Source organism: Salvelinus namaycush, chromosome 30 (assembly GCF_016432855.1).
Source record: "Salvelinus namaycush isolate Seneca chromosome 30, SaNama_1.0, whole genome shotgun sequence".
NCBI classification, from domain to species: domain Eukaryota; kingdom Metazoa; phylum Chordata; class Actinopteri; order Salmoniformes; family Salmonidae; genus Salvelinus; species Salvelinus namaycush.
Window position 1 is genome coordinate 31870613 of NC_052336.1, and position 27934 is coordinate 31898546.

Genomic DNA, 27934 nt, shown 5'->3' on the forward strand with positions numbered 1-27934 from the left:
TCTTATTGTCCAGCTAATTGTAGGCAGATCAATGGAGATGTGGTTATCTGATGTCTTACTATGACGTAATTGTTTATTCATATTGACCCTGACCACTGACATGACCTTTGACCCTAGAAGGCAGTTACTGCCTTCTTGCTTGATACAGGCACTGGAATACGTTTCCATGACGAATAAAAGAAAATACAAACTTGTGTTACTATATTTATTTGTATGTGGCTGTCAGTGTCATATTTAAGTGATAATGCCCGAGAAGCCGGTGTTTGGAGGATATATTGGCACGGGTGTTGTTAGGCCGAGATTAAGTCGACGGCCAGCAAACTGTGCCAATATATCCTCCAAACACCGGCTCCGATGGTATTATCACTTTTATACAACAGGTTACCAACTTATTCAAATAATGATTGACATATTTTGATGAATTTATTCGTACTATTTCATCCTTCCACAAGATATAGTCCCGAAACAAATCTAGGGTTGCTACTCAAGTCGAATGGTCGTTCGTTCTATTGGTTCGGTTGCCAGAGACGAGATCCAGTCGTTCAGTCTTTTTGTTGTGTATCTATGGACGTGACCCAGTCGTTCATTCTAAATGTTCCATTGACATACTGGCTGGCAACGTTCTTTTCTCTTGGTTGCTAGCTAGCCAACTACGGCTAACTTACAGTCAAGTCAAACAGTGCAGACGGATAACGACAGTAGATGCATTTGTTTGAGCAGTTTTCTTGTGACATTTATTTGGATACATCCATAACAATGAGCTAATGAGAAACAATTTCGCCTGCCATAGAAAATGTGCTCTCTAGATAGGACACTGTTGTTCAGAGGAGCTAGCCAACAACACAGCTAACACAATAACTTCAAACCGAAGCTAGAAAGACTGCAGACTAAGCTGTTTTCTAGTGACATTTCTTTGTATATATCCATAAAAATGATGCTAGCTGATTCATGATTTCGACTGGCTAAGAAAGGATGCCTGCCTCTCTCTCTCGTCCCAACTCCCGACTCATACACGTTCATTACTATGGGACAGGTGGAGATCGTATTTGAATATTGAAACAATGTTGCAAATGTTGGAGAGACAGACAGCAAGGTTTATACAAATCTCCGCTGTTGAAAACAAAATGTTAGTCTAAAAGAAATGTGAGAGAATGTCTAGATGCTTTTTATAGTGTTTATAACTTCCCTGCCTGGGCTGATGAGACAATGGATTGCGTAGTCAGATGGAACCGAGTAAATAGGCATTTTAACATCATAGATTTAGCCGGTGGTAACTTGTAGAATAGACACCAGCTGGAATGCGCTTTTAACCAATCAGCATTCAGGATTAGACCCATTCGTTTAAATTGTATAAATTGTGATACTTGTATCAGCAGAGAACAATAAATAATACCATTGTTTACCATAGACACCGCAGCCCAAGCTCAGTGAAACCAAGGTAAAAGTCAGTAACTGACAAGAAAAATACAATCATGTATTTGTGTGTTATTAGTTTAAGCACACTGTGTTTGTCTATTGTTGTGACTTAGATGAAGATCAGATCAAATTGTATGTAAAATGTATGCAGAAATCCAGGTAATTCCAAAGGGTATATATTTTTTTTTATATGGATGATTGGAAGTGATGCAGACAATTACATTGATGGAAGCTACAATCTTTCTACAATATTAAAGCTGATCTACCCACACACAATTATATATTTTTCTTAACGTCTTTATCGACATAGTTTTGGCATTAAACAGTCTCCATATACAGTATACTTCCATTCATCGTTTTCAACTGGTACCAGGGGGCCTTCAGACAAGTATTGTGAGGCCTGTGAGTGTCCTAGAGAAAAACAACCAACATGTACATGTTCCTGAGAGTCTCACCTTTAGTCATGTTAGTGTGTAGCCCAAACGGTTCGGAAGCTACAGACAGAAGTTGGCAGATCAGTTGTACCGATTTCAGACGAGTCTCCTGACACTTCTGGCTCTTGGTAAATTTCGTAGTTTGCTGCAAGTTCCAATCCCAAATGAGATATTGTTTTTCCCTTTGAAATGTAGAATTAACTTTACTGTAGTGTGTTGCGAAAGGAAATGCAGCCAAAACCTTGTAGATAAAGATTACACATATATTTAATGAGGAGCTTCTTGGAGTCCCTCTTGCAGACCTACTGCTATAATGGGGTGTAACAAGTGCAGATCTGCTGGAGCAACACTTTGCCACTTCTCAGAATGCTGCTCATTAAATAAGGTTTAGATCAAAGCTGAATCAATGTCTGGCAAGATCCCCTAGGGGGGAATTCAGACCTGAGTTATGCACGTGTAAATTGAACTTAATTCCATTTTTATGCACTTTGACTCTAACGTATTGTGACCTTGAACTTATTCATTTGGGTTTGGAGATCACAGAAATGTAGGTGTGGCAGAGGTGTGTCTAAAGATACACATATTCTGACCTTTTAATTCCCTCATAATTCCACCACCTTAATGCGCAAGGAAACCATAAATAAGGTCGGGCACCTGTCGGTTCCAAGTGGATAAACCTACTATTTCTAATAGAAATAACACCATTCTCCGTGCACTTTAAGTTCTGAACATATATAAGAGTCGGGTACGTTTGGATAAGGGGATTGTAAATACAAATAGCATTTTCTTTCCATATTTTTCCTTTTTCCTGGAGATTAATTTGAAACCAGTCATATGGAAACAAACTGAAAGTCATATCAACATGACGTGTATTTCGGCCCCTTTTCCACATTGAAGTAGACAGTCGCTGTAACATGTACGCTGGGAGTCGGGAAGCAAGTTCAGGGAGTGACTTTAATAATAAATAAGACAAGGAACAAAACAAGAAACACGAGAGGCGTACAGACATGAAACAACGGAACAGAAACAATAACGCCTAGGGAAAGAACCAAAGGGAGTGACATATATAGGGAAGGTAATCAGGCAGGGGATTGAGTCCAGGTGAGTCTGATGAGGCGCTGATACACGTAACAATGGTGACAGGTTTGTGTAATAATAAGTAACCTGTTGACCTCGAGCGCCGGAGAGGGAGTATATGTGACAGTACCAGTACCCCTCCCTGACGTGCGGCTTCAGGCGAAGGACGCCGAACATAGGAACAGGTTCCCGCGCTGAGGTGTGGGAACCTGTCGAGCTGGCCGAGGCGCAGGAAACTGACAGGCCGAGGCACGTCTGACAACTGACAACCCTATAATTGGCATCCTTCGGCTGAAGCCGCACGTCAGGGAGGGGTTACTGTCACATATACTCCCTCTCCAGGGCTTAAGGTTGTCAGGCGGAGGCGCGAGAGCCTGACAAACCGGCCGAGGCGCGGGAACCTGACGGGCCGGCAGAGGCGCGGGAGCCATGAGAGCCTGAAGAGCCGGCTGAGGCATTGGAGCTGGCCAAGGCGCGGGAACCTGACGAGCTGGCCGATGCGAGGGAGCCTGATGAGCCGGACGAGGCGAGGGAGCCTGACGAGCCGGCCGAGGCACGGGAGTCTGCCGAGCCTACTGAGTCTTGTGAACCAGTTGAGCCAGCTGAGGCATGGAAGCCCGTCATGCTAGCTGAGGCATCCTCGGAAGACTCGGCAACGGATGCTTGACGGGCCAACTGGATCTTGCAAACCTTACGTGCCGGCTGAGGCATGGAAGCCTGATGAGCCAGCTGAGGCTTTCCCGGTTGCTCCAGTAGCGACACCCAGACCCGATGTCACCTACACTAACAAACAAAAAAACATGCTTCCCTTTGGTGAGGCGTTATTCTGTAATGGGTATGGTGGGAGTCAGGAAGCAAGTTCAGGGAGTGACTTTAATAATAAATAACATAAGGAACTAAACAAAAAAACACGAGTAGCGTACAGATATGAAACAAGAAACAGAAACAATAACACCTAGGGAAAGAACCAAAGGGAGTGACATATATAGGGAAGGTAATCAGGTAGTGATTGAGTCCAGGTGAGTCTGATGAGACGCTAATGCGCGTAATGATGGTGACAGGTGTGCGTAAATATAAGCAGCCAAACAACCTCGAGCTCCTGAGAGGGAGTATACGTGACAGTGCCGTTATTCACAATTTTGATTGTAAGTCCACATAATTTACAGTGATGAAATTTGGAGACCCAACCTACAGGCTTCTGTAGCGCCGAACCTACTGAGTTGATTTATGCAATCTGGAATGTTTTAATTACTACATATGTGACTTGCTCTATCATAATCATTCATAAGTAACGCTGGCTATTTAGCATCACAAATGTCGTAAAAATATTGACATGGTCTGTTTGAGGATTAAATCAGAATTCAGTAGAGCAACATGTTTTCTAGCCATCCAGATTCGTTTGAATGTCTAAATCATAGTGTAAATACACTTTAGTAGGGCGGGCATGGCATTTTAATACAGGAGAATTCCATCACGTGCTTTTGCAGCATATGCTTTTCACCACGTGAAATAACATATGTTTTGGATCTTTGATCTTAGGTGAGTGTCTGTGGGTGTGTTGTGAGTGTGGGAAATAGTTTTGAGTGTTATTGGGGATTCATTCAGGTGGTGTTTGGTTCCTGTAGGTGGTCACACAATCATATTACCCAGCTTTTGGTTCTGAGATCTGGGATGTAAAATGTTTGATGCTCAATATCTCAGAACTATGCTTTGGCAAATATGACCTTATAGTCCCAGGGTCAAGACTGATGCCCCATTGCTGGTGAGCATGCAAAGTAAACAGTAAATATTTATGTCAATCCTCCCTTCCTACAATTTTTACGTTTGCACTGTACCTGATCCTATAGATGTATACCTATAGTCTCGCTAGCTCAGTGTTTCTCAAACTTTTTTTGCATACAGGCTGAACACACGCTCGCAATCGCTGGGGGAATGTAGCCTGTCATTCCAGTCAAAAATGGTGATACAAAATACAAGATAAAGAAATAAACTGCATTTTAGACCTGCATTTAGAGCTGAAATTGGTACATTTTAGCTGTCAATATCAACTAGGAATATCATGTCACATTGTAGAGTCTGGAGTCCAGAGCAAGAAGGTTCATACGACCTACTTGAATGAAGTTGGTTTACGACGTTTAACTGCAGCCAGTTCAAGACCTTGGTGAGGATGATGCGCACGCAGATGAGCTTCCCTGAGACAATTTCTGACAGTTTGTGCAGAAATTGTTTGGTTGTGCAAACCGACAGTTTCATCAGCTGTCTTGGTGGCTGGTCTCAGATGATCCTGCAGGTGAAGAACATTTTCAAGGATCTTTTATTTTAGCTCATGAAACATGGGACCAATGCTACATGTTGCATTTATATTTTTGTTCAGCATATATAAAACAGAAAAAGCCACATTGAAAATACTAACCGAGTAAAATTAATTTAAAAAAAAGCCACAATGAAAATACTAACCAAGTAAAATTACCATGTAAAATCACCATAAAAACATTTACAAAATGTATAATTACAGCAGACGACAATAACAATATTAGAGATCAGCCAAAATGTACAAATATGCCACATCACCAGATGTAATTTCCATGATCACTAAACACTACATTAAATGTCTCATTATCAAACCTCTAGTCTAAGGTCATCAAAGTTATAACACCATTGCTGACTTCAAACACCACACGTTCAAAACGTTTACAAAGATTATCACACTATGATCGATGTCGATTCTCATGCATGATGTTTTCCATAAATGTGTCCATGTCACCCAAAGCGTGCTGCAGTGTCTGCAAGTCTATGCGAGCATTGTCCACATTCTCCAGAAAGTGGACACATCATTGTCCAATCCATTTATTTAGATTTTTTTATTTAACTTGGCAAGTTAGTTAAGAACAAATTAGTATTTCACAATGACGGCCTACCCTGTAGATGCTAAGATTCACTTAGGCCTCTTCATCACGCTCATCATTGTTCGATTCATAGACACTATGGTTCACTGAGGCATCTTCATCCCAGGAGTTATCCAACTGTTGCAATTACTGGATCTGTATTCGTGGCCTGACCATGCCTACGGAAGTCGTTAAACCAAACCCCGGCAGGAAGGAGTAAATACATATATTATCATAAAAATACAAGGGATGTCCTATAGTTGAGTAATGAGACGTGATCAATAGTATACCACCTACTGCTTTGTGTGTGGTCTGCCGATGTTCCCTCATACAGATACATTGAGAAATATATCAAGTTGAACAGAAATAGGTTTGATTTCAATACTAGTTGAAAACAAAGCCACACACACACACACACACACACACACACAAAGGGAATGTTAAAATACATTTATTTTATGTCAAAATGGTTTAGAGTTTAAGGTGTAATGATACTAATTTGGCTGTAAAAGACATGTGGTCCTACAATCAATAAAATAAACATTTGTGATTTTCAACCGGATTCTTCAACAGGACCTTGTGAAATATATACATTTATAAATATAAAACCATGTGATAATTCCAATTACCAATATGAATAATCCTAGTGTAAACAACTGATCAAATTTCACCAATCCTTAAACACATATTACATTCCTTAAACAAAATACAGAGTGAAATAATCTACTTACTTTGGCTGTTTTCAATGCTTGGAAGATGGTCTTCTTTATTTTCTTCACTCTCTTAGTGATGAAAAATAGAGCTGGGTAACCGATTAGTCATGTACCAACCAACGCACAGACGTCTATTATGACAGACCAGAACACTTCTTCATACCATGGTTGCCTTTGAACACACACACACACCCCCTTACACTACGTCTGTAGGAGCGGCATTCAGGAGAGTTGTGATTCGCTCAAGTAATGTGAGAACTCCATGAGCCTGGGTACAACCCAGTTCATCACAGACCATTATGTTCTAAAACTTTTGCATGGCATGTTTTCATAAATACCCCACATGAATGTGATATTGCATTTGTACACACTCAAAAGGTTATCAAATACTTATGTCATGCAATAAAATGCAAATTAATTACTTAAAAATCATACAATGTGATTTTCTGGATTTTTGTTTTAGATTCCGTCTCTCACAGTTGAAGTGTACCTATGATAAAAATTACAGACCTCTACATGCTTTGTAAGTAGGAAAACCTGCAAAATCGGCAGTGTATCAAATACTTGTTCTCCCCACTGTATATTGGTCATGGCAACCGAGTGGCACAGTGGTCTAAGGCACTAAAAGCTCAGTGCAAGAGACTACAGTCTCTGGTTCAAATCCAGGCTGTATCACATCCGACCGTGATTGGGAGTCCCATAGGGCGGTGCACAATTGGCCAGCATCAACCAGGTTTGTCCTGTGTCGGCCATCATTGTAACTAAGAATTTGTTCTTAAAGAGGGATGTTTCTGGGTTCATCAACTTGTCAATTAACTGGTAAACCTAATCAAGCTATTAAGCCGGTACCACTGTTTCCTATTCCTGTACTCAACCAACCTTTTGAGTATCTGATTATTGACTGTGTTGGTCCTCTGCCTCGTTCTAAAAAGGGTAGTAGTTACCTGTTCACTGTGATGTGTCAGACCACTAGGTTTCCTGCTACCTATCCTCTCCGGTCTATCACGACTAAGTCTGTGCTAAAAGCTTTGACCCAGTTTCTCACTGTTTGTAATCCCTAAGGTCATTCAGAGTGATCAAGGATCTAATTTCACCTCTAATCTCTTTGGTCAGGTTTTCCAACAGCTCCATATTAAACACAATTTGTCTTGAGCCTATGGAGCGCAAAGTCAAGGAGCGCTGGAACGTTTCCATCAAACACTTAAGTCTTTGTTGAGAGCTTATTGTACTGAGATGGATAAGATTGGGAGGAGGGGTTACTGTTAGCCGCTAGGGAGGTTTCACAGGAGAGCACGGGTTTAAGTCCAAATGACCTTGTTTGGACATAGGGTGCGTGGACTTCTCTGTTCTCCAGGATGACTGGAAGTCTCCCGAGCCCCCTCAGTCCCTGTTATCTTATGTGTGTGATTTCCGGTGACACATGTACACCGCTGGTGAAATGGCTAAAGAGAAGCTATCATCTTCACAGGAGAGGATGAAGGGCATATTTGATCGGCGAACTGAGCCTCGTCACTTTAGTCCAGGGGAGTAGGTTCTTGCTCTGCTGCCAATTGTTGGTTTCAAGGTCCATATACGGTTGTGCGCCAGTGCACTGAGCAAAACTATCTAGTTGCCAGTCCAGATCGGAGAAAAGCACACCCACTGTGCCATGTAAAAGAAAATAAACTCTATTATGCACGTTCCTCTGATGCTGAACAGTGGGAGTCTACAGAGGACGGTAAACTGGTTATTTTGGCCGATACTACTTTTTTGCTGGGTTCTTGTCATGCTAGGTTCGTGCATGAGGAGGAAGATGTTCCTGGTCCTGACGATTGCATACTGCATGGAAGATTTAAAAATTCAGAGACCCAGGATATTTTAGACAGCCTTCTCGCTCATCTACCTGTTGATGGGCGGGAAGAGATGGTCGGTCTGATTCGGAGAGATTCCCTTGTTTGTTTTCTGATACACGTACAAACTTAATAGAACACGATATTGACGTTGGCGATGCTGACCCCATTCGTCAGCGGTTCTATAAAGTTTCTTCAGAGAAACTGCGTTGTCTGGATGCTGAGGTCAGGTACGTGCTGAAGAGTGATATAGCAGAGCCTTCTTTCTCCAGATGGGCTTCTCCATGTATCTTGGTCAGTAACCAGATGGGACAAACAGATTTTGTACGGACTACCATTAGGTAAACAGTGTCACTAAGCCAGATTCATTTCCTCTTCCTCGGATGGAGGACTACGTTGATCAAGTCGGAGCAGCTACGTTTGTGAGCAAATGTGACCTGTTAAAGAGCTATTGGCAGGTGCCACGAGTAGGGCACATGAAATCTATGCCTTTAGTACACCCTCTGGTCTGTACTCATATTCAGTTATGAGTTTTGGCCTGCGTAATGCACCTGCCACTTTTCAGCGACTTATGAACAGGGTTGTCTCCGGTCTGGCCGGGTGCGCTGTTTATCTGGACGATGTAGTGATATATGGAGATACTTGGGAGGAACATCTGTCCCGTATTCAAGCCTTGTTCGACCACCTAGCTGCTGGTTGCCTCATGATCAATCTGGCTAAATGTGAGTTTGCTCAGGTGACCGTTACATATCTTGGAAAGGTGGTTGGGCAGGGTGAAGTGCATCCTGTTCGGGCTAAGGTGGTAGCTATTGATGCTTTTCCACCACCAACTACGAAAAAGGAACTGATGCGTTTCTTGGGAATGATTGGTTATTACTGTAGTTTTTGTTGGAACTTCTCTGTGGTCGCTCCCTTGACAGATTTGCTGAAAGCTAAGGCTGTTTATGTATGGTCTTCTCGTTGTCAACAGGCTTTTGAAGATGCAAAGAGGTTGCTTACCTCAACTCTGGTGCTGGCTGCTCCTCAGGTGGATTTGTCATTTACCTTGCAGGTGGATGCTAGTCTTGGGAGCAGGTGCAGATTTTGTCTGGTGTTGAGACGCCTGTTTTTTCCCCCAAAAGGTTGAACCATTATCAGTTGAACTACTCGGTCATGGAAAAAGAAGCGCTAGCACTCATATGGGTGCTACAACACTTCAAGGTATGTCGGGTCGGGAGTAGTACCTATTGGGGTCTACACCGACCATAACCCTCTCACCTTCTTGAGGTCCATGATGTGTCCTAGCCAGAGGATAATGAGATGGTGTTTATTTTTTACAAGCATTCCATCTCGATGTGCGGCACATCCAGGGGACTGATAATGTCGTTGCTGACAGGCTCTCTAGTGCGCCCTGTTCCTGAATGTGTACGTGACTGACTACTGTTATTTTGTGTTTTGGTATTGTCCTGTTCTATTGCTCATGTCTGTTCTCCTCTGGTCTCGTTTTCTTGTTTCCTCTTAAAAGGTTGCTTCCTGTGCGCAAAGGTTGCTGAGGTCTGGGGAGGACGAAGTTGGCTGGGGCAAGTGGAAGTGTGAACACGTACCCCCCTCATGGACTTGGGACGCAGACTGGGTCATTTGGGATGCAGGGGGGGCTTTCTATTAGGATCCAGGGCAGTATTTTGTCTGTGTGACTGGTATGGTGTTCCGGGGTCCTTGTTGGTCCCCAGGTTTATTGGGGGGGAGGGGTAACCCTCCCACTCTGTCTGCTGAAATCTTCCTCTTTGTGCTTGTTTTCCTTAATAGGATGTCGGTTGGCGGAGCCGGGAGGGTCGTCAGTGAAATGGGACACACCTGGGCTCGGGTGTGTCCCGGGATAAATACACCTCTTCCCCATTTATTGAGGAGACTCTCTCCATGCAGGCAAACTTACAGATTTTGGTTGTGGCATTTTTTGTGGCTGTCTGGTTGCTTTGACACCTTCAACACCCCTCATTATCACATTTATGCACGCAAACGCTCACATACACTACTGATTACTGACTACACACACCATTGTTAATTGTATTTAGTTTAGTTAAGTTTATAAATATATTTTGTTATTCCTTATCTCCACGTTGTCTCCCTTTTTGTTACGAACTTCGAGCCGGTTCGTGACACATTCATAAAGACACTATCGCATGCCGTTGTACATAAGTTATACCAATATAGGTAATTTATAACACATACATAAATGCTTTTGATCATATGACACTCTACTTCCTTTAATTTCAGACACCTTTGGTCATTCATAAAACAAATGTAGCCTGTCGAAAGTAAACCCAGCACAGGATACAAACTAATTTGGGGTTGTTTATTCTGTTGACGCTTAAATTTAAAACAGGGTAACATAGAAGGGAAGTCACCGTAAAGTTCAGTCTAAATCACAATCTGAGTACAATCAGTACAAAGTGAAATGCATGAACGGTCGGAAGTTTTTCAACCACCCCACAAATTTCTCTTTAACTATAGTTTTGGGAAGTCGGTTAGGACATCTCCTTTGCATGTCACAAGTGATTTTTTTTTTTACAGACAGATTAGTTCACTTATAATTCACTATCACAATTCCAGTGGGTCAGAAGTTTACATACACTAAGTTGACTGTGCCTTTAAACAGCTTGGAAAATTCCAGAAAATGATGTCATGGCTTTAGAAGCTTCTGATAGGCTAATTGACATAATTTGAGTCAATTGGAGGCGTACCTGTGGATGTAGTTCAAGGCCTACCTTCAAAGTTGGTGCCTCTTTACCTGACATCAAAAGAAATCTGCCAAGACCTCAGGAAAAAGAATTGTAGACCAAGTCTGGTTCATCCTAGGGAGCAATTTCCAAATGCCTGAAGGTACCACGTTCATCTGTACAAACAATAGTACGCAAGAATAAACACCATGGGACCACGCAGCAGTCATACCGCTCAGGAAGGAGACGTGTTCGGTCTCCTAGAAATGAATGTACTTTGCTGCGAAAAGTGCAAATCAATCCAAGAACAACAGCAAAGGACCTTGTGAAGATGCTGGAGGAAACAGGTACAATCAACTTACTGTATGTAAACTTCTGACCCACTGGAATTGTGATACAGTGAGTTATAAGTGAAATAATCTGTCTGTAAACAATTGTTGTAAAAATGAAAAAATAAATAAATAAATGAAAAAATGATGTCCGAACCGACTTGCCAAAACTATAGTTTGTTAAGAAATTTGTGGAGTGGTTGTAAAACGAGTTTTAATGTATGTAAACTTCCGACTTCAACTGTACATGTCTTAACAAAAGACTCTCGCCTGAGTGTGCCAGAGCGCAGAATAACTGAATTAACAAACGCTCAACACTCGTTGAATATGGCCGATGTCAGTAAACGTCGGCAAAAAAATTGTTGCCATCAGCTCAGTTAGTCACCAACGATCTGGACAACATGAAAAAAGCCTAACTCGCTCCGCTAGGGTGAGTAAAATGGTCAGTGGGGTATTCTCTCATTGTGTCTGGAAGTAGCTAGCAAGCTAGCCAATGTTAGCCAGTTAGCTTGGGTGCTTGACTGCCGTTGTGAGGTCAGAACGTTCAGATCAACCCTACTCATCGGCCAGAGCATCCAGAATGCGCGCTGAACACTCCGAGAGCGAAGTGCTCTGAATGGTCAATCTGACAGCACAGTTGCAGTCACCAACGCTCTGGATAATTTAACAGCCTAACCAGCTCTGCTAGTGTGAGTAATGTTCAGTGAGCTGTTCTCTCATATGTGTCTGGAAGTAGCTAGCAAGTTAGCTTGGGTGCTTGACTGCTTTATATATATACATATATTTTATTATTATGATGAACAAAACAAATACAAAAATAGAAATATAAAAACAAGAGTACATAAACCTAACATATCGAGATACATTTTCAATTTGTCAAAAGGTTTTATGGTACGTATTGCTTTTCTGTGTTTTTACACTTACTGATCATTTCAATTCTATCTTAAACAATGTGAAGAGTGGTTTGTTCTCCGCCCACTTCATTTCATGGATAAAGAATCTACCATGAAAAAAATAAATTAACAATGAAAGTTAAATCAGGGTCCATATAATTTGGATCAAAATAAAACATAATACCAGTCTTTCAAATAAAATCTAATAAAATCACTCAAATCTTCTGACACAAGTACAGTCTCAAAAGAAATGGTAAAGTGTCTCTGGGTCACAACCACAAAATACACATTTGTTATCAACAGCTATTTTGAATCTGTGCATAATAAAGATCTTAACTCTTGACGCTAGGGGTCAGATTATTATATATATTTTTTAATAAGGTTCCCAAGGTAAACAGACTATTTCTCAGGTCCAGATCGTAGAATATGCATATAATTTACAGATTAGGATAGAAAACACTCCAAAGTTTCCAAAACTGTCAAAATATTGTCTGTGAGTATAACAAAACTGATTCTGCAGGCGAAAACCTGAGGAAATCTAACCCGGAAGTTATTTTTTTAATTTTTTATATATATATATATATTTTTTAAATCTGTTTCCTGGCCCGTCTTTCTTCCATTTAAAGGGGTATCAACCAGATTCCTTTTCCAATGGCTTCCTCAGGCTGTGACCAGGCTTTAGACATAGTTTCAGGCTTTTATTTAAAAAAATTAGCGAGATTTTTCAAAACTAGTCATGTGTCCTTTGATTAGTTCCTGCGTGCGAGAGGGGTAGCTCTCCATTTTCTTTCTCTCTTTTATTGAATAGGTTACGGTCCGGTTGAAATATTATCGATTATGTTTGTTAAAAACAACCTGAGGATTGATTATAAAAAACATTTGACATGTTTCTACGAACATTACGGATACTTTTCGTCGAACGGAACGAGGCTTTGGTTTTCTGAACGCGCAACCCAAATGGCGTTTTTTTGTTATAAAAGTAATATTTATCGAACAAAAATAACATTTATTGTGTAACTGGGAGTCTCGTGAGTGCAAACATCCGAAGATTATCAAAGGTAAGCGATTAATTTTATTGCTTTTCTGACCATGCTAATTTGGGGCTAACTGTTCTAGCATTGATTGATACACTCACAAAAGCTTGGATTGCTTTCGCTGCAAAGCATATTTTCAAAATCTGACACGATAGGTGGAATAACAACAAGCTAAGTGTCACGATCGTCTTTAGGTGAAAGAGAGGACCAAGGCGCAGCGTGATATAGATACATCTTCTATTTATTTGAGAAGATGAAACGAACACGAACACTAATACAAACTAAACAAAAACAACAAACGACCGTGAAGCTACAAACGAAAGTGCAGACACAAGCTACTAACGTCAAACATAGACACACAACATAGAATGCCCACCCAGCTCACGTCCTGACCAACACTAAAACAAGCAAAACACATAAGAACTATGGTCAGGACGTGACAGTACCCCCCTCCTGAGGTGCGGACTCCGAACGCACCCCTAAAACTCAAGGGGAGCATCTGTCCGCGGTGGCGGCTCCGGCGCAGGACGAGGCCACCACTCCACCATTGTCTTTGTCCCCCTCCTTAGCGTCCTTTGAGTGGCGACCCTCGCCCCCGACCTTGGCCTAGGAATCCTCACCAAGGTCCCCACTAAATTGAGGAGACAGCTCAGGACAGAGAGGTAGCTCAGGACAGAGAGGTAGCTCAGGACAGAGAGGTAGCTCAGGACAGAGGGGCAGCTCAGGACAGAGGGGCAGCTCCGGACTGAAAAGCAGCTCCGGACAGAGAGGCAGCTCTGTACTGAAGGGCAGCTCCGGACTGGAGGGCAGCTCATGACTGGAGGGCAGCTCATGACTGGAGGGCAGCTCATGACTGGAGGGCAGCTCATGACTGGAGGGCAGCTCATGACTGGAGGGCAGCTCATGACTGGAGGGCAGCTCATGACTGGCTCCTGACTGGCGGGCGGCTCTGGCGGCTCCTGACTGGCGGGCGGCTCTGGCGGCTCCTGACTGACGGACGGCTCTAGCGGCTCCTGACTGACAGACGGCTCTGACGGCTCGGGACAGACGGGCGGCTCTGACGGCTCGGGACAGACGGGCGGCTCTGACGGCTGGGGACAGACGGACGGCTCTGACGGCTCGGGACAGACGGACGGCTCTGACGGCTCGGGACAGACGGACGGCTCTGGCGCTCGGGACAGACGGACGGCTCTGGCGCTCGGGACAGACGGACGGCTCTGACGGCTCGGGACAGACGGACGGCTCTGACGGCTCGGGACAGACGGACGGCTCTGACGGCTCGGGACAGACGGACGGCTCGGGACAGACGGACGGCTCTGACGGCTCGGGACAGACGGACGGCTCTGACGGTTCGGGACAGACGGACGGCTCGGGACAGACGGACGGCTCGGGACAGACGGACGGCTCTGGACAGACGGACGGCTCTGACGGCTCGGGACAGACGGATGGCTCAGATGGCGCTGGGTAGGCAGGCAGGCAGCTCAGATGGCGCTGGGCAGGCAGGCAGCTCAGATGGCTCTGGGCAGGCAGGCAGCTCAGATGGCTCTGGGCAGGCAGGCAGCTCAGATAGCACTGGGCAGACGGCAGACTCTGGCCGGCTGAGGCGCACAGTAGGCCTGGTGCGTGGTGCCGGAACTGGAGGTACCGGGCTAAGGACACGCACCTCAAGGCTAGTGCGGGGAGCAGCAACAGGGCGCACAGGACTCTGGAGACGCACAGGAGGCTTGGTGCGTGGTGCCGGAACTGGTGGTACTGGGCTGGAGACACGCACCACAGGGCGAGTACGTGGAGGAGGAACAGGGCTCTGGAGACACACTGGAAGCCTGGTGCGTGGTGTTGGCACTGGTGGTACTGGGCTGGGGCGGGGAGGTGGCGCCGGATATACCGGACCGTGCAGGCGTACTGGCTCCCCTGCCCAACCTTACCTGGTTGAATGCTCCCCGTAGCCCGACCAGTGCGGGGAGGTGGAATAACCCGCACTGGGCTGTGTTGGCGAACCGGGGACACCATGCGTAAGGCTGGTGCCATGTATGCCGGCCCGAGAAGACGCACTGGAGACCAGACGCGTTGAGCCGGCTTCATGGCACCTGGCTCAATGCTCAATCTAGCCCGGCCGATACGTGGAGCTGGAATGTACCGCACCGGGCTATGCACACGTACAGGAGACACCGTGCGCTTTACCGCATAACACGGTGTCTGCCCGTACTGTCGCTCTCCACGGTAAGCTCGGGGAGTTGGCGCAGGTCTCCTACCTGACTTCGCCACACTCCCTTTTAGCCCCCCCCCCCCCCCCAAGAAACTTTTGGGCATGACTCTCGGGCTTCCAGCCTCGCTTCCGTGCTGCCTCCTCATACCGCCTCCTCTCGGCTTTAGCTGCCTCCAGCTCTTCACGAGGGAGACGATATTCTCCCGGTTGTGCCCAAGGTCCCTTACCGTCCAGTATTTCTTCCCAAGTCCATGAATCCTGTGTTCGCTGCTCCTGCTGCTGCTTATCACGCTGCTTGGTCCTTTTGTGGTGGGTAATTCTGTCACGATCGTCTTTAGGTGAAAGAGAGGACCAAGGCGCAGCGTGATATAGATACATCTTCTATTTATTTGAGAAGATGAAACGAACACGAACACTAATACAAACTAAACAAAAACAACAAACGACCGTGAAGCTACAAATGAAAGTGCAGACACAAGCTACTAATGTCAAACATAGACACACAACATAGAATGCCCACCCAGCTCACGTCCTGACCAACACTAAAACAAGCAAAACACCTAAGAACTATGGTCAGGACGTGACACTAAGCTTAAGAGGGTGTGAACGATGCTGAATAGGCTTAGACAAAGAAGGGCTCCCCAGTAGTAGTACCAAAACATTCAAAGGCCATTTTCTCAAAAGTGAGTTTACAAGTTTATTAATTTTCAAAGCAAAATGACTTTCTCATTGTTCCTCAACTGTAGTGTATGATATACCATTTAGCTCTGAGTCTCTACTTTTATCCAATGTAAAAAACCCGGTTTCAAATGTTGCTACATAAGACCGATTTGAGCCGGTCAGTCGCATATACATTGCAATTGGAAAGTATTCAGAAGACTTGACTTTTACACATTCTGTTACGTTACAGCCTTATTCTAAAATTGATGAGGTGAAAAAAATAATTTAATCAATCTACACACAATACCCCATAATGACAAAGCAAAAACAGGTTAAGAATTTTGTGCAAATTTATTCAAAATCAAAAACTGAAATATTACATTTATATAAGTGAGCTTGGCACATCTGTATCTGTGGAATTTCTCCCATTCTTCTCAAGCTCTGTAAGTTTGGATGGTGATGGTCGCTGCAAAGCCATTTTCAGGTCTCTCCAGAGATGTTTGCTTGGGTTCAAATCCGGGCTCTGGCTGGGCCACTCAAGGACATCCAGAGACTTGACCTGCAGCCACTCCTGTGTTGTCTTGGATGTGTGCTTAGGGTCGTTGTCCTGTTGGAAGGTGAACCTACATCCTAGTCTGAGGTCCTGAGCGCTCTGGAGCAGGTTTTCATCAAGGATCTCTCTGTACTTTTCTCTGTTCATCTTTCCCTCGATCCTGACTAGTCTCCCAGTCCCTGCCACTGAAAAACATCCCCACAGCATGGTGCTGCCAACACCATGCTTCACCGTAGGGATGGTGCCAGGATTCTTTCAGACTTGATCCTTGGCATTCAGGCCAAAGAGTTCAATATCGTGGTTTCATCAGACCAGAGATTTTTTTTTCTCATGGTCAGCCCTTTAGTTGCCTTTTGGCAAACTCCAAGCAGGCTCTCGTGGCTTTTACTTCCATCTGACCACTCAACTCATTTAATAATGACGGAGGCCACTGTGTTCTTCAATGCTGCAGAAATATTTTGCTACTCTTCCCCAGATCTGTGCCTCGACACAATCCTGTCTTGAAAACAATATGGACAAGTCCTTCGACCTCATGGCTTGGTTTTTGCTCTGACGTGCACTGTCAACTGTGGCACAGGTGTGTGCCTTTCCAAATCATGTCCAATCAATTGAATTTATCACAAGTGGACTCCAATCAAGTTGTAGAAACATCTCAAGGATGATTCAATGGAAACAGGATTCACCTGAGCTCAATTTCGAGTCTCATAGCAAAGGGTCTGAATACTTATCTAAATAAGCTATTTCTGTTTTTTTATTATACATTTGCTAAAATGTCTAAAAACCTGTTTCCGCTTTGTCAAAATGGGGTGTTGTGTGTAGATTGATGAGAAAAAAAATACTATAATACATTTGAGAATAAGTTTGTAACGTAACATAATGTGGAGAAGGGGTCTGAATACTTTCCGAAAGCACTGTATGGTGTCATTTCATGGAGCTCTTAATAATATGGAGGGTTGCTGGCCTTTTACTCCACCCATTCCATTGGGGACTGAATCACATCACATGTTTGTTTACTGCACTACAGAAAACCCGCTAACCAAACAGTGCAGGGCATTCTCTCTGAATAAAAGGACAACTACACAAAAAAAACGTAAGTTTCTTAAATTTTTCCCAGATCTCAAGTCAACCTCAGATGTGGTTTAAGCATAGTTGTGAACACAGAAAATCCAATTTTCTTGTTTTTCTATGAAAAAACTGTGGTAAACCAGAAACAAAAATGGAGAAATTCAAAACCTGGAAAAACAAAACCAAGAAAACAGAATTTGGGGGGAAAAACAGATGTTTTTTTAAAACTAATTTTAGAAAGGCCCTACCAATGTTTTTGGGGGGGGGAAGTTGAGGTCAGGTCCAATATTGACTATGCATCCAAGAGAGAAAGAGGTTGGGCCATCCTAGAATGTTTTAGTGAAATGTAATATAATATCAAATTTAGCAGACACTTTTATGCAAAATTACTTAGTCATGCGTGAATACATTTTTACATATGGGTGGTCCGGGGAATCGAATCCAATATCCTGGTGTTGCAATGATGCATGACAGGGTTATAAATACTTTATGAAGCCTCAATATAATGATTTATAAGGCCATTATTAAGCGGTGCTTAAGCCACCCTTTATAAAGCACAGGTTTCTGTCATATTTGACATAGTTGGTTGTCACATTTGTCATTGGTGGTTATGCCACACAGTTATGAACACTTTATAAAGCATGATATATGATTTGTAACATATTTACGTAGTATTTATAAAGGCATTATGAAGGCTTCATGAAGCCTTTATAAGCGGGACATTCAAAAAGAACGAATCGTTGACAAACTACACATCACTACTGCACATAATACAGCTGCTCATTTGCACTCTATGTGTCAAACTTATGAACATGCCCTCAAGGCATTGTCAATTCAACCCAGGGTTTCTTTACAGCTCACACACACACACAGAGTTCAGATTTACCTTGCAACTCCTTGGTTTTCCTGAACTCGTCTAGGCATGCCCGGCTCCCGGCATTCTCAAGCGATAGCTTGTTGTTGAGGTATAAGAACAGGATGATCATCAGAATGAGGAAGAGTCCGATGGCCGTCAGGAACCCCAGCGTCTCTGGAGAGACTGCAGGGAGAAGAGAAGTAGAGCAAAATGGAGATCGTATGAATGGACGGGGCCTCTCAAAACGTCTATTTCTCAACTCATTTACGAAGCCTAAGGCGTATACAATGATTATTGCGGCTGCAAAAATATCCAGGTTTGTTTCATTAGCTAGGTTTCCATCAATTCAAGCTAATATTCTAATATCTGAACAAAAAAATATACACATACACCGGCAATGGTGTGCTTGCGTCAAACTTGCTTCTTGAGAATAAAAAGCTGTGCATAATGATGTATAGCACATAAAAAGCACTTTTGTCATATAACTACCCATTTTCTACTCTGCCGATGGTTTTACAACAAAAAGTCTGCAATAAACGGCTAATGTTCCCAGTCTGGTCTTGGCATGTGCTCTAGCCAACCACTTGCAGATTCAGTGCAGAGGGTAAATAATGAGATTATGGATAAGAGCAAGGTCCTTTTTATTTGTCAATTGACAGCCAAGCACCGATCATCATGTCACCAGCATACAGTACCAGTCAAAAAATTTGGACACACCTACTCATTCAAGGGTTTTTCTTCTTTACATGATATGTCACATTTGGTATGTTATGTATTAATTTGTGGCTGTCCATCATCCATTGTGTACAATATGTTACGAATTCCAATTTGTTGTGGCTAACGTTAACGTTAGCTAGGGGGCTAACGTTAGCTAGGCTATGGGTTAGAGGTTGGGGTAGAAGTTGTTTAGCTAACATGCTAAGTAGCTGAAAAGTTACTAATGCACTAAAGTTGTCCGTGATGAGATTCGAACACACAACCTTTGGGTTGCTAGACGTTCGCTTTATATGACCACCCATTCTCCCTGACCAAGCCCCCATTCATTTTTGTCTTTTGCCTTCTATCTTATGTAATCAAACCAAATGTAACATGTACTAATTTGAGTGTGCCCGATTTATGTTTACTATGTTATGTCTAGTCTATGAGACCGGCCTTAGAAAATGTTCAAGTTCATTAAAAAACATAATTGCATAACAGTATGAAATGAGATGCTCTTCACATGAAGAGGACACATACAATCACAAAACGATAATCTAAAAAGGTGAGTATTTTGTTGTTGTTCAGTTCATAAAGCTGTAACTTGATATGAGTTTTTGTGAGAGTACTGGCCATTTCTCAACTTCTTGTATGAGGTCAGATTCAGAATTTCAGGTCAGACTTTTCTCAAGATTCTAGTATACTATTTGCCTTTGTCAATAGGTCTCTTACATTTTTTGTATAGACCCTAAATGGATACAATTAGGCAACTTCTTACTATGTCCCCACCAGAAATGTCGTATTTATCCCCATTGCACTGCCTGAAGATGACTGCTATATGGTTGAAATGCATACCTGTAAGTCTTTCACGTGTTCCATTAATATTGTTGACGATAACTTAGGGCTCTATTCAATCCATATCACTGAAGCATTACAGATTTCACGATAGAAATTTAAAAAGGCAATTTCCGATTGAGCCTAAATATGCAGCATTTACCGTGAATTTCAATTGGGCTTTAGCGATGAATTTCCACGATACGGATTGAATAGAGCCCTTTCTTTGTTATGGGAGTACTTTATTTCAATAAAACCTTTTTTCCCCCCTTATTTTGGATTATAAGACTTTTTGAGCTCCTGGCTCAAGTCTACACACCTAAAGAAAGCTTATTCGCATTTTAACTTTTCGATACAAGCTGTCACACCAGACATAGCCCTAGAACCACAGACGAAGACGGATATACTACAACCTTTGCACTGTATTCCACACAGTACAACATAACAGAGGACTAGGAGACATCTTTAGTCAGTAACAGTCTACATTCTGACAACAGGAGATGATCTGCGCTTACACTGTTAATTATTTTTTAATCAGTGGCTTAATAAATACAGTACCTTCGGAGTGGGATAAAAATAGATTTCTTTGTAATTCTTGGTCAACAATCTACACAAAATACTCTGCAATGTCAAAGTAGAAGATCATTTTTAACATTTGTAAAAATGTTCACTGCTCGACTGAGAGATCTTACAGATTATTTTATGTGTGGGGTACAGAGATGAGGTAGCCATTAAAAAGTCACGTTAAAAACAATTACTGCATAGAGTCAGTCCACACAACTTATGTGACTTGCACATTTTTACTCCTGAAATGATTTAGGCTTGTCATAACAAAGAGGTTGAATACTTATTGACTCAAGACATTTCAGTTTTTCACTTAGCATTTTTTTGTAAAAATTTAGAAAAACATAATTCCACCTTGACATTGTGGGGTATTGGGTGTAGCCAAGTGAGAAAACATCTCGATTTAATCCATTTGAATTCAGGCTGTAACAAAACAAAATGAGAAGAGGAAGTGTAGCAGGGATCGGACCAAGACGCAGCGTAGCTCATGTTCAACATGATTTTAATTAAACGAATAAACAGTGAACACTTACAAATACAAAATAACAAATGTGGCTTACCGATACAGTCCTAGCTGGTGCATAGAAAACACAAAGACAGGAAACAACCACCCACCAATCCCCAACACAAAACAAGCCACCTATATATGATTCCCAATCAGGGACAACGATTGACAGCTGCCTCTGATTGAGAACCATATTAGGCCGAACACAGAAACAGACAAACTAGACACACAACATAGAATGCCCACCCAGCTCACGTCCTGACCAACACTAAAACAAGCACAACACACAAGAACTATGGTCAGAACGTGACAGTAACAAATGCAGGTTTTTGGCTTTACTTCAATATTTTAATACCTTCATTTTTGTGTTCAAAAAGCATGACTTTCTAAAATAAATGTAATTTAATATACTTCTAAATCCTAACAATATACTTTTTGTAAAAAACACCAATAAGGGAAATTCTGTTTAATTTACTCCTTTTCATCATATTTTTGAACTTGGATCAACATCTTGCCATGTGGTTACATGTTTAGAGGATTGTGGGTAATGCACAATTTTTTGACTTTATGACAAACAATGTTATATGCATGTTTAAAGAAAAAAAGTATATTTCTATATCAGTATTAAGCAGTTTTTGTGCTATGAGAAGTAATGGATCACAATGAATGGATATCAAGACAGCCGGTCAAATTGATGTTCAAAGATGACAGAACCCATTCCCAACATCAGTAAGGTCATGCACAAAACACTTAATTATAAAAGGCAAATGCAGCATCCTACAATGCTTGCAGCTCTACCGCCACTCACTGCTAGTGGAATAAGGACAACGAGGCCTGTGAAAGTCGGTTAAAATAGCTAATAATCAAAAACATAGAACAATGTTAAACAAGATCACTGAAAGTAACTAATCAACAATATGATGTAGATCTGACGAATAATACATTTTGGAATTGATCAAATTAAGTTGTATGTTAGTCATTTTTTAGATGCTGGACTTAATATATTAGTGTTTGTGAAACACCAAAAGGTACAGTTGAAGTCGGAAGTTTACATACACCTTAGCCAAATGCATAAAAACTCCGTTTTTTTTTGTTTGTTTTTTACAAATCCTGACATTTAATCCTAGTAAAAATTCCCGGTCTTAGGTCAGTTAGGATCACCACTTTATTTTAAGAATTTGAAATGGAAGACCCATTTGTGACCAAGCTTTAACTTCCTGACTGATGTCTTGAGATGTTGCTTCAAAATATCCACATAATCTTCCTCCCTCATGATTCCATCTATTTTGTGAAGTGCAGCAGTCCTTTCTGCAGCAAAGCACCCCCACAACATTATGCTGCCACCCCCGTGCTTCACGGTTGGGATGGTGTTCTTCGACTTGCAAGCGTCCCCCTTTTTCTTCCAAACATAACGATGGTCAAACAGTTATATTTTTGTTTCATCAAACCAGAGGACATTTCTCCAAAAAGTATGATCTTTGTCCCAATGTGCAGTTCCAAAGCGTAGTCTGGCTTTTTTATGGCGGTTATGGAGCAGTGGCTTCTTCCTTGCTGAGTGGCCTTTCAGGTTATGTCGACATAGGACTTGTTTTACTGTGGATATAGATACTTTTGTACCTGTTCCCTCCAGCATCTTCACAAGGTCCTTTGCTGTTGTTCTGGGATTGATTTGCACTTTTCGCACCAAAGTACGTTCATCTCTAGGAGACAGAACGTGTCTCCTTCCTGAACGGTATGACGGCTGTGTGGTCCCATGGTGTTTATACATGCGTACTATTGTTTGTACAGACGAATGTGGTACCTTCAGGCGTTTGTAAATTGCTCCCAAGGATGAACCAGACTTGTGGAGATCTACAATTTTTTCATGAGGTCTTGGCAACTACCTCTTCCCCTACTGTATTTATTTATTTATTTTGCTCCTTTGCACCCCATTATTTATTTTTCTACTTTGCACTTTCTTCCACTGCAAATCTACCATTCCAGTGTTTTACTTGCTATATTGTATTTACTTCGCCACCATGGCCTTTTTTTGCCTTTACCTCCCTTATCTCACCTCATTTGCTCACATTGTATATAGACTTATTTTTCTACTGCAGCATTGACTGTATGTTTGTTTTACTCTATGTGTAACTCTGTGTTGTTGTATGTGTCGAACTGCTTTGCTTTATCTTGGCCAGGTCACAATTGTAAATGAGAACTTGTTCTCAACTTGCCTACCTGATTAAATAAAGGTGAAATAAAAAAATAAAAAAATGTGAAGCAAAGAGGCACTGAGTTTGAAGGTAGGCTTTGAAATACATCCACATGTACACCTCCAATTGACTCAAATATGTCAATTAGCCTATCAGAAGCTTCTAAAGCCATGACATACTTTTGGGGAATTTTCCAAGTTGTTTAAAGGCACAGTCAACTTAGTGTATGTAAACTTCTGACCCACTGGAATTGTGATACAGTGAGTTATAAGTGAAATAATCAGTCTGTAAACAATTGTTGGAAAAATTACTTGTGTCATGCACAAAGTAGATGTCCTAACCGACTTGCCAAAACTATAGTTTGTTAACAAGAAATTTGTGGAGTGGTTGAAAAATGAGTTTTAATGACTCCAACCTAAGTGTATGTAAACTTCCAACTTCAACTGTAGCTAGCTAGCTACATGTCTTAACAAAAGATTCCACTATGCAAGTAACCATTTCGGATGCATTTGTAAATTCAGTCTGGCCATCTACTCCGATTTCAGAGCACTCTCCTCAGTGTGCCAAAGCGCAGAATAACTGATGAATTTACGAACGGTCAACACCTGTTGAATATGGCCGGTGTCAGTAAATGTCGGCAAAAGTGCAATTAAATTGTTGCCAGCAGCACATTAACAGTCACCAATGCTTTGGATAACATGAAAACAGCCTAACCAGATCTGGCGAGTAAAATGTACAGAGTGGGGTGTTCTCTCATTTGTGTCTGGAAGTAGCTAGCCAATGTTAGCCAGTTAGCTTGGGTGCTTGACTGCCGTTGTGAGATCAGAATGTTCGGATCAAACCTACTCATCGGCCAGAGCATCCAGTGTGCACTCTGAATGCTCCGAGAGCGAAACGCTCTGAATTTACTAACTGACAATCTGATAGGACAGTTTCAGTCACCAACGCTCTGGATAACATAACAGCCTAAACAGCTCTGCTAGGGCGAGTAATGTTCAGTGAGCTGTTCTCTCATTTGTGTCTGGAAGTAGCTAGCAAGTTAGCTTGGGTGCTTGACTGCTGTTAGTACAGAACACTTAGATCAACCCTTAAAAAGATGGGTGGGGCTAAAGCTTAAGAGGGTGTGAACAATGCTAAATGGGTGTAGACAAAGGGCTCCCCAGTAATAGTACCAAAACATTCAAAGGCCATTTTCTCAAAAGTGAGTTTACAAGTTTATCAACTTTCAAAGCAGAATAACTTTTCCAGTGTTCCTCAACTATAGTGTATGATATATAATTTTGTAGCTCTTGAGTCTCTACTTTTATCCAATATAAAAAACACAATTTCAAATTTTGCTACATAAGACCGATTTGAGCAGGTCGGTCACATTTTGTGTGCACTAGATCATCACGCACTGTTTTTTTTTAAATCCATAACAAGTCCCTTTGGTTTTAAACACACCACTGGTGGGAAAATATACATATTTAAGTTATGCAGATTCTAGAATATTCACACGGCAAATGGATGGAAACTTAGCTATAGATTAATAAAGTTAGCCTTGAGCCCGGTATGTAGCAAGCTGGCCAGAAAGTTGAAGTCAAAGAAGAGGGAGAATGGCACATAGCGGTGCAGAGGTGGAGACTGAGAGGAACCAATTAACTCCATTACTGACTGATTGATTGATTAGTAGTAGAATAAAACTCTTGATGTACTAGACTCATGATGGATCTCCTCTCTCTTTCCTTTCCTTATTCACTATCATCACTTTATAGTTTATATTAAATAATTTGGTGTGATGAACCAATAACAAAGGGAGAAATGCAGAATAAAGCCATTTTAACAATTATATTTTAAGAGTTAAATTGTCATTATGGAGACACCTATTGGATAAATGTTTCAACTCCTCTCTTGCTGCGCAAAACCATTTTGGGCCTAGTTTTCATTGTGCTAGAAATTTTAACTAGACCTGGCAACCCTTACCCAACAACTATCCTCTTACCACACCAGTGCTAGCAGGGATTGACCTGGTAATATTAGAACATGCAATCGGGCCTAAGTTTCTGCAATTGACCAGAAAAATTTGTAGAGCAAAGCTGTCAGCCACTCAATGCAACCTGTGTACTGATTGATTACCAGAGAGAACATTGAAAGAAGGGGCAGGCAATGAGTAGATAGGGAGTGAAAAGAGGAATCAGTTGAATGTTGATTTAAAGTCTTATCTGTAATAACAAATAGAAAACGGGATAGAATCAAATTAAAGGTGTTAAACCCAGTTCAGATACATACTGTAAGATGAGACTCGACGCAACAGTCTTAAATGGGAACTGCACCTGCTGATTTGCTCCTCAAGATATTCCGGTGACCATGACAGAAGAGAAACGTGAGTTGGCTTGGGGGGAGTGGTTTGATGTGGGTGTTACTTGGGTGTCCTTGCCACCACCAAGATACAGCCATTTGTCAGAACTTTGCCCACAGCTGTTTCCACCCCACTCAGTCACATCACAACAAACAAGCTTCCTGTAGGTTGAGTTCAACAACTAGGGGCATATGTATGATGAGATGCCAGATTAAGCTTTGAATAGGTTAGTAGCCTTCGGAGTAATATGAGAAGAATGCAATTGATGCATTTGTGCAGAAATTCTAAACTAAGTGTTTTGATAAGTTTGAAATGTAGTAACAGGTCCATGTAGAATAAACAACCCTTTACATAATACCATAGAAACAGTGTTCTTCAAATTTCAGCTTTCCTTGTCATTCCTAGTCGATAGAGATACTGTGCCTATCAGCATTTTGTCTGGTGATAATGGGGCTACCTTGGCAAAGATGTAGGAGTGGTCATTACCTTCCTGTGTGGTGTCCCGTATACAACAGGAGTTCCCTGATCCTGGTGCAGAATACACAGGGTTACTCCCTCCCCATATTGACTGATACCATTCAATTCAATAATATAAAAAAGACAATGCAAGTAAAAGTTGTGTTTAGTAAAATGTTTATGCTGAGTGCCAGGTCTCTCTCCATTTAGAGACATCAGTATCAAGCCCGTCTGAACTTCATCGCACCATCTTGTAAGTCTCCATGTGCTGGCTCCATACATGTTTCTGTGAACACATACACATATAGTCACTGTTCTATTACCAATGGCAGTTAGGATAGGTAATATCTGGCACACAAACATGTACTATGTTGAAGTTTGAACAGGTCAGATAAAACCTAACCAATTATGGTCTCCCCATCAAACGGCCGAGGCTGGCATCTGGCAAAAGCATCCACAGTCCTATCCATCTGTAGAAATACGCATATAATATCATCAATGATGCAAGGAATGAAAAGGGTGTTGCAAATACTGGACATTTCTGCTGTGCTGTAATATTAGTAATTACCTTTAGTCCCACATTGTGAATGTGTCGAGTGCCAGGTCTCTCTCCATTCAGAGAAGATAGTAGCAAGCCTGTCTTATCGGCTCTTAACCAACCAATGGAATTTTGTTTGTTTTTCCGCGTTGTTCGTAACGTGTTTTGTACATAATATTGCTGCTACTGTCTCTTATGCCCGAAAAGAGCTTCTGGACATCAGAACTGGGATTACTCAAATTGGACGAGGAGTTCTTCTTCAATGAGTCGGACGTGAGGGATATACTACGGACACCCGATCATCCCCAGTTTCCCGTGATTAGCTGGAAAAGGAAACGTAGGTTTCGCGGAAAGAGATCAGGATGCCATGTGAGGATCAGGCGACGAGTTGCTAATCTGCCCATGCCTAAAATACGGGGCGGGGCCTATGCATATTTGTAAAAAAATTGCTTGTGCACGATTTCTAAGGAAGTATCAAGGTTTTGCTCGCCTGAGTATCTCATGATAAGCTGTAGACCACACTATCTACCAAGAGAGTTTTCATCTGTATTTTTCGTAGCTGTCTACATACCACCACAGACCGAGGCTGGCACTAAAACTGCACTCAATGAGCTGTATTCCGCCATAAGCAAACAGGAAAACGCTCATCCAGAGGCGGCGCTCCTCGTGGCCGGGGTCTTTAATGCAGGGAAACGTATAACAGTTTTACCGAATTTCTATCAGCATGTTAAAATGTGCAACTAGAGACACAGAGACGCATACAAAGCTCTACCCTTGCACACCATTTGGCAGATCTGACCATAACTCTATCCTCCTGATTCCTGCTTACAAGCAAAAATTAAAGCAGGAAGCACCAGTGACTCGGTCTATAAAAAAATGGTCAGATGAAGCAGATGCTAAACTACAGGACTGTTTTGCTGGCACAGACTGGAATATGTTCCGGGATTCTTCCGATGGCATTGAGGAGCACATCAATCACTGGCTTCATCAATAAGTGCATCAAGGACTTCGTCCCCACAGTGACTGTACGTACATACCCCAACCAGAAGCCATGGATTACAGGCAACATTTGCACTGAGCTAAAGGGTAGAGCTGTCGCTTTCAAAGACCTGGAAGCTAATAAGAAATCCTACTATGCCCTCCGACGAACCATCAAACAGCCAAA

General features: G+C 42.2%; 1 protein-coding gene across 1 annotated transcript in view; it reads right to left on the reverse strand.

Moving 5' to 3' along the window:
• syt14a (synaptotagmin XIVa) overlaps window positions 1-27934 on the reverse strand; it is a 177867-nt gene that overhangs the window by 57637 nt on the left and 92296 nt on the right. Inside the window, exon 4 of the mRNA XM_038969530.1 lies at window positions 18677-18829. Coding sequence (XP_038825458.1) covers window positions 18677-18829 — 153 coding nt within the window. The remainder of the gene's footprint in view (window positions 1-18676; window positions 18830-27934) is intronic.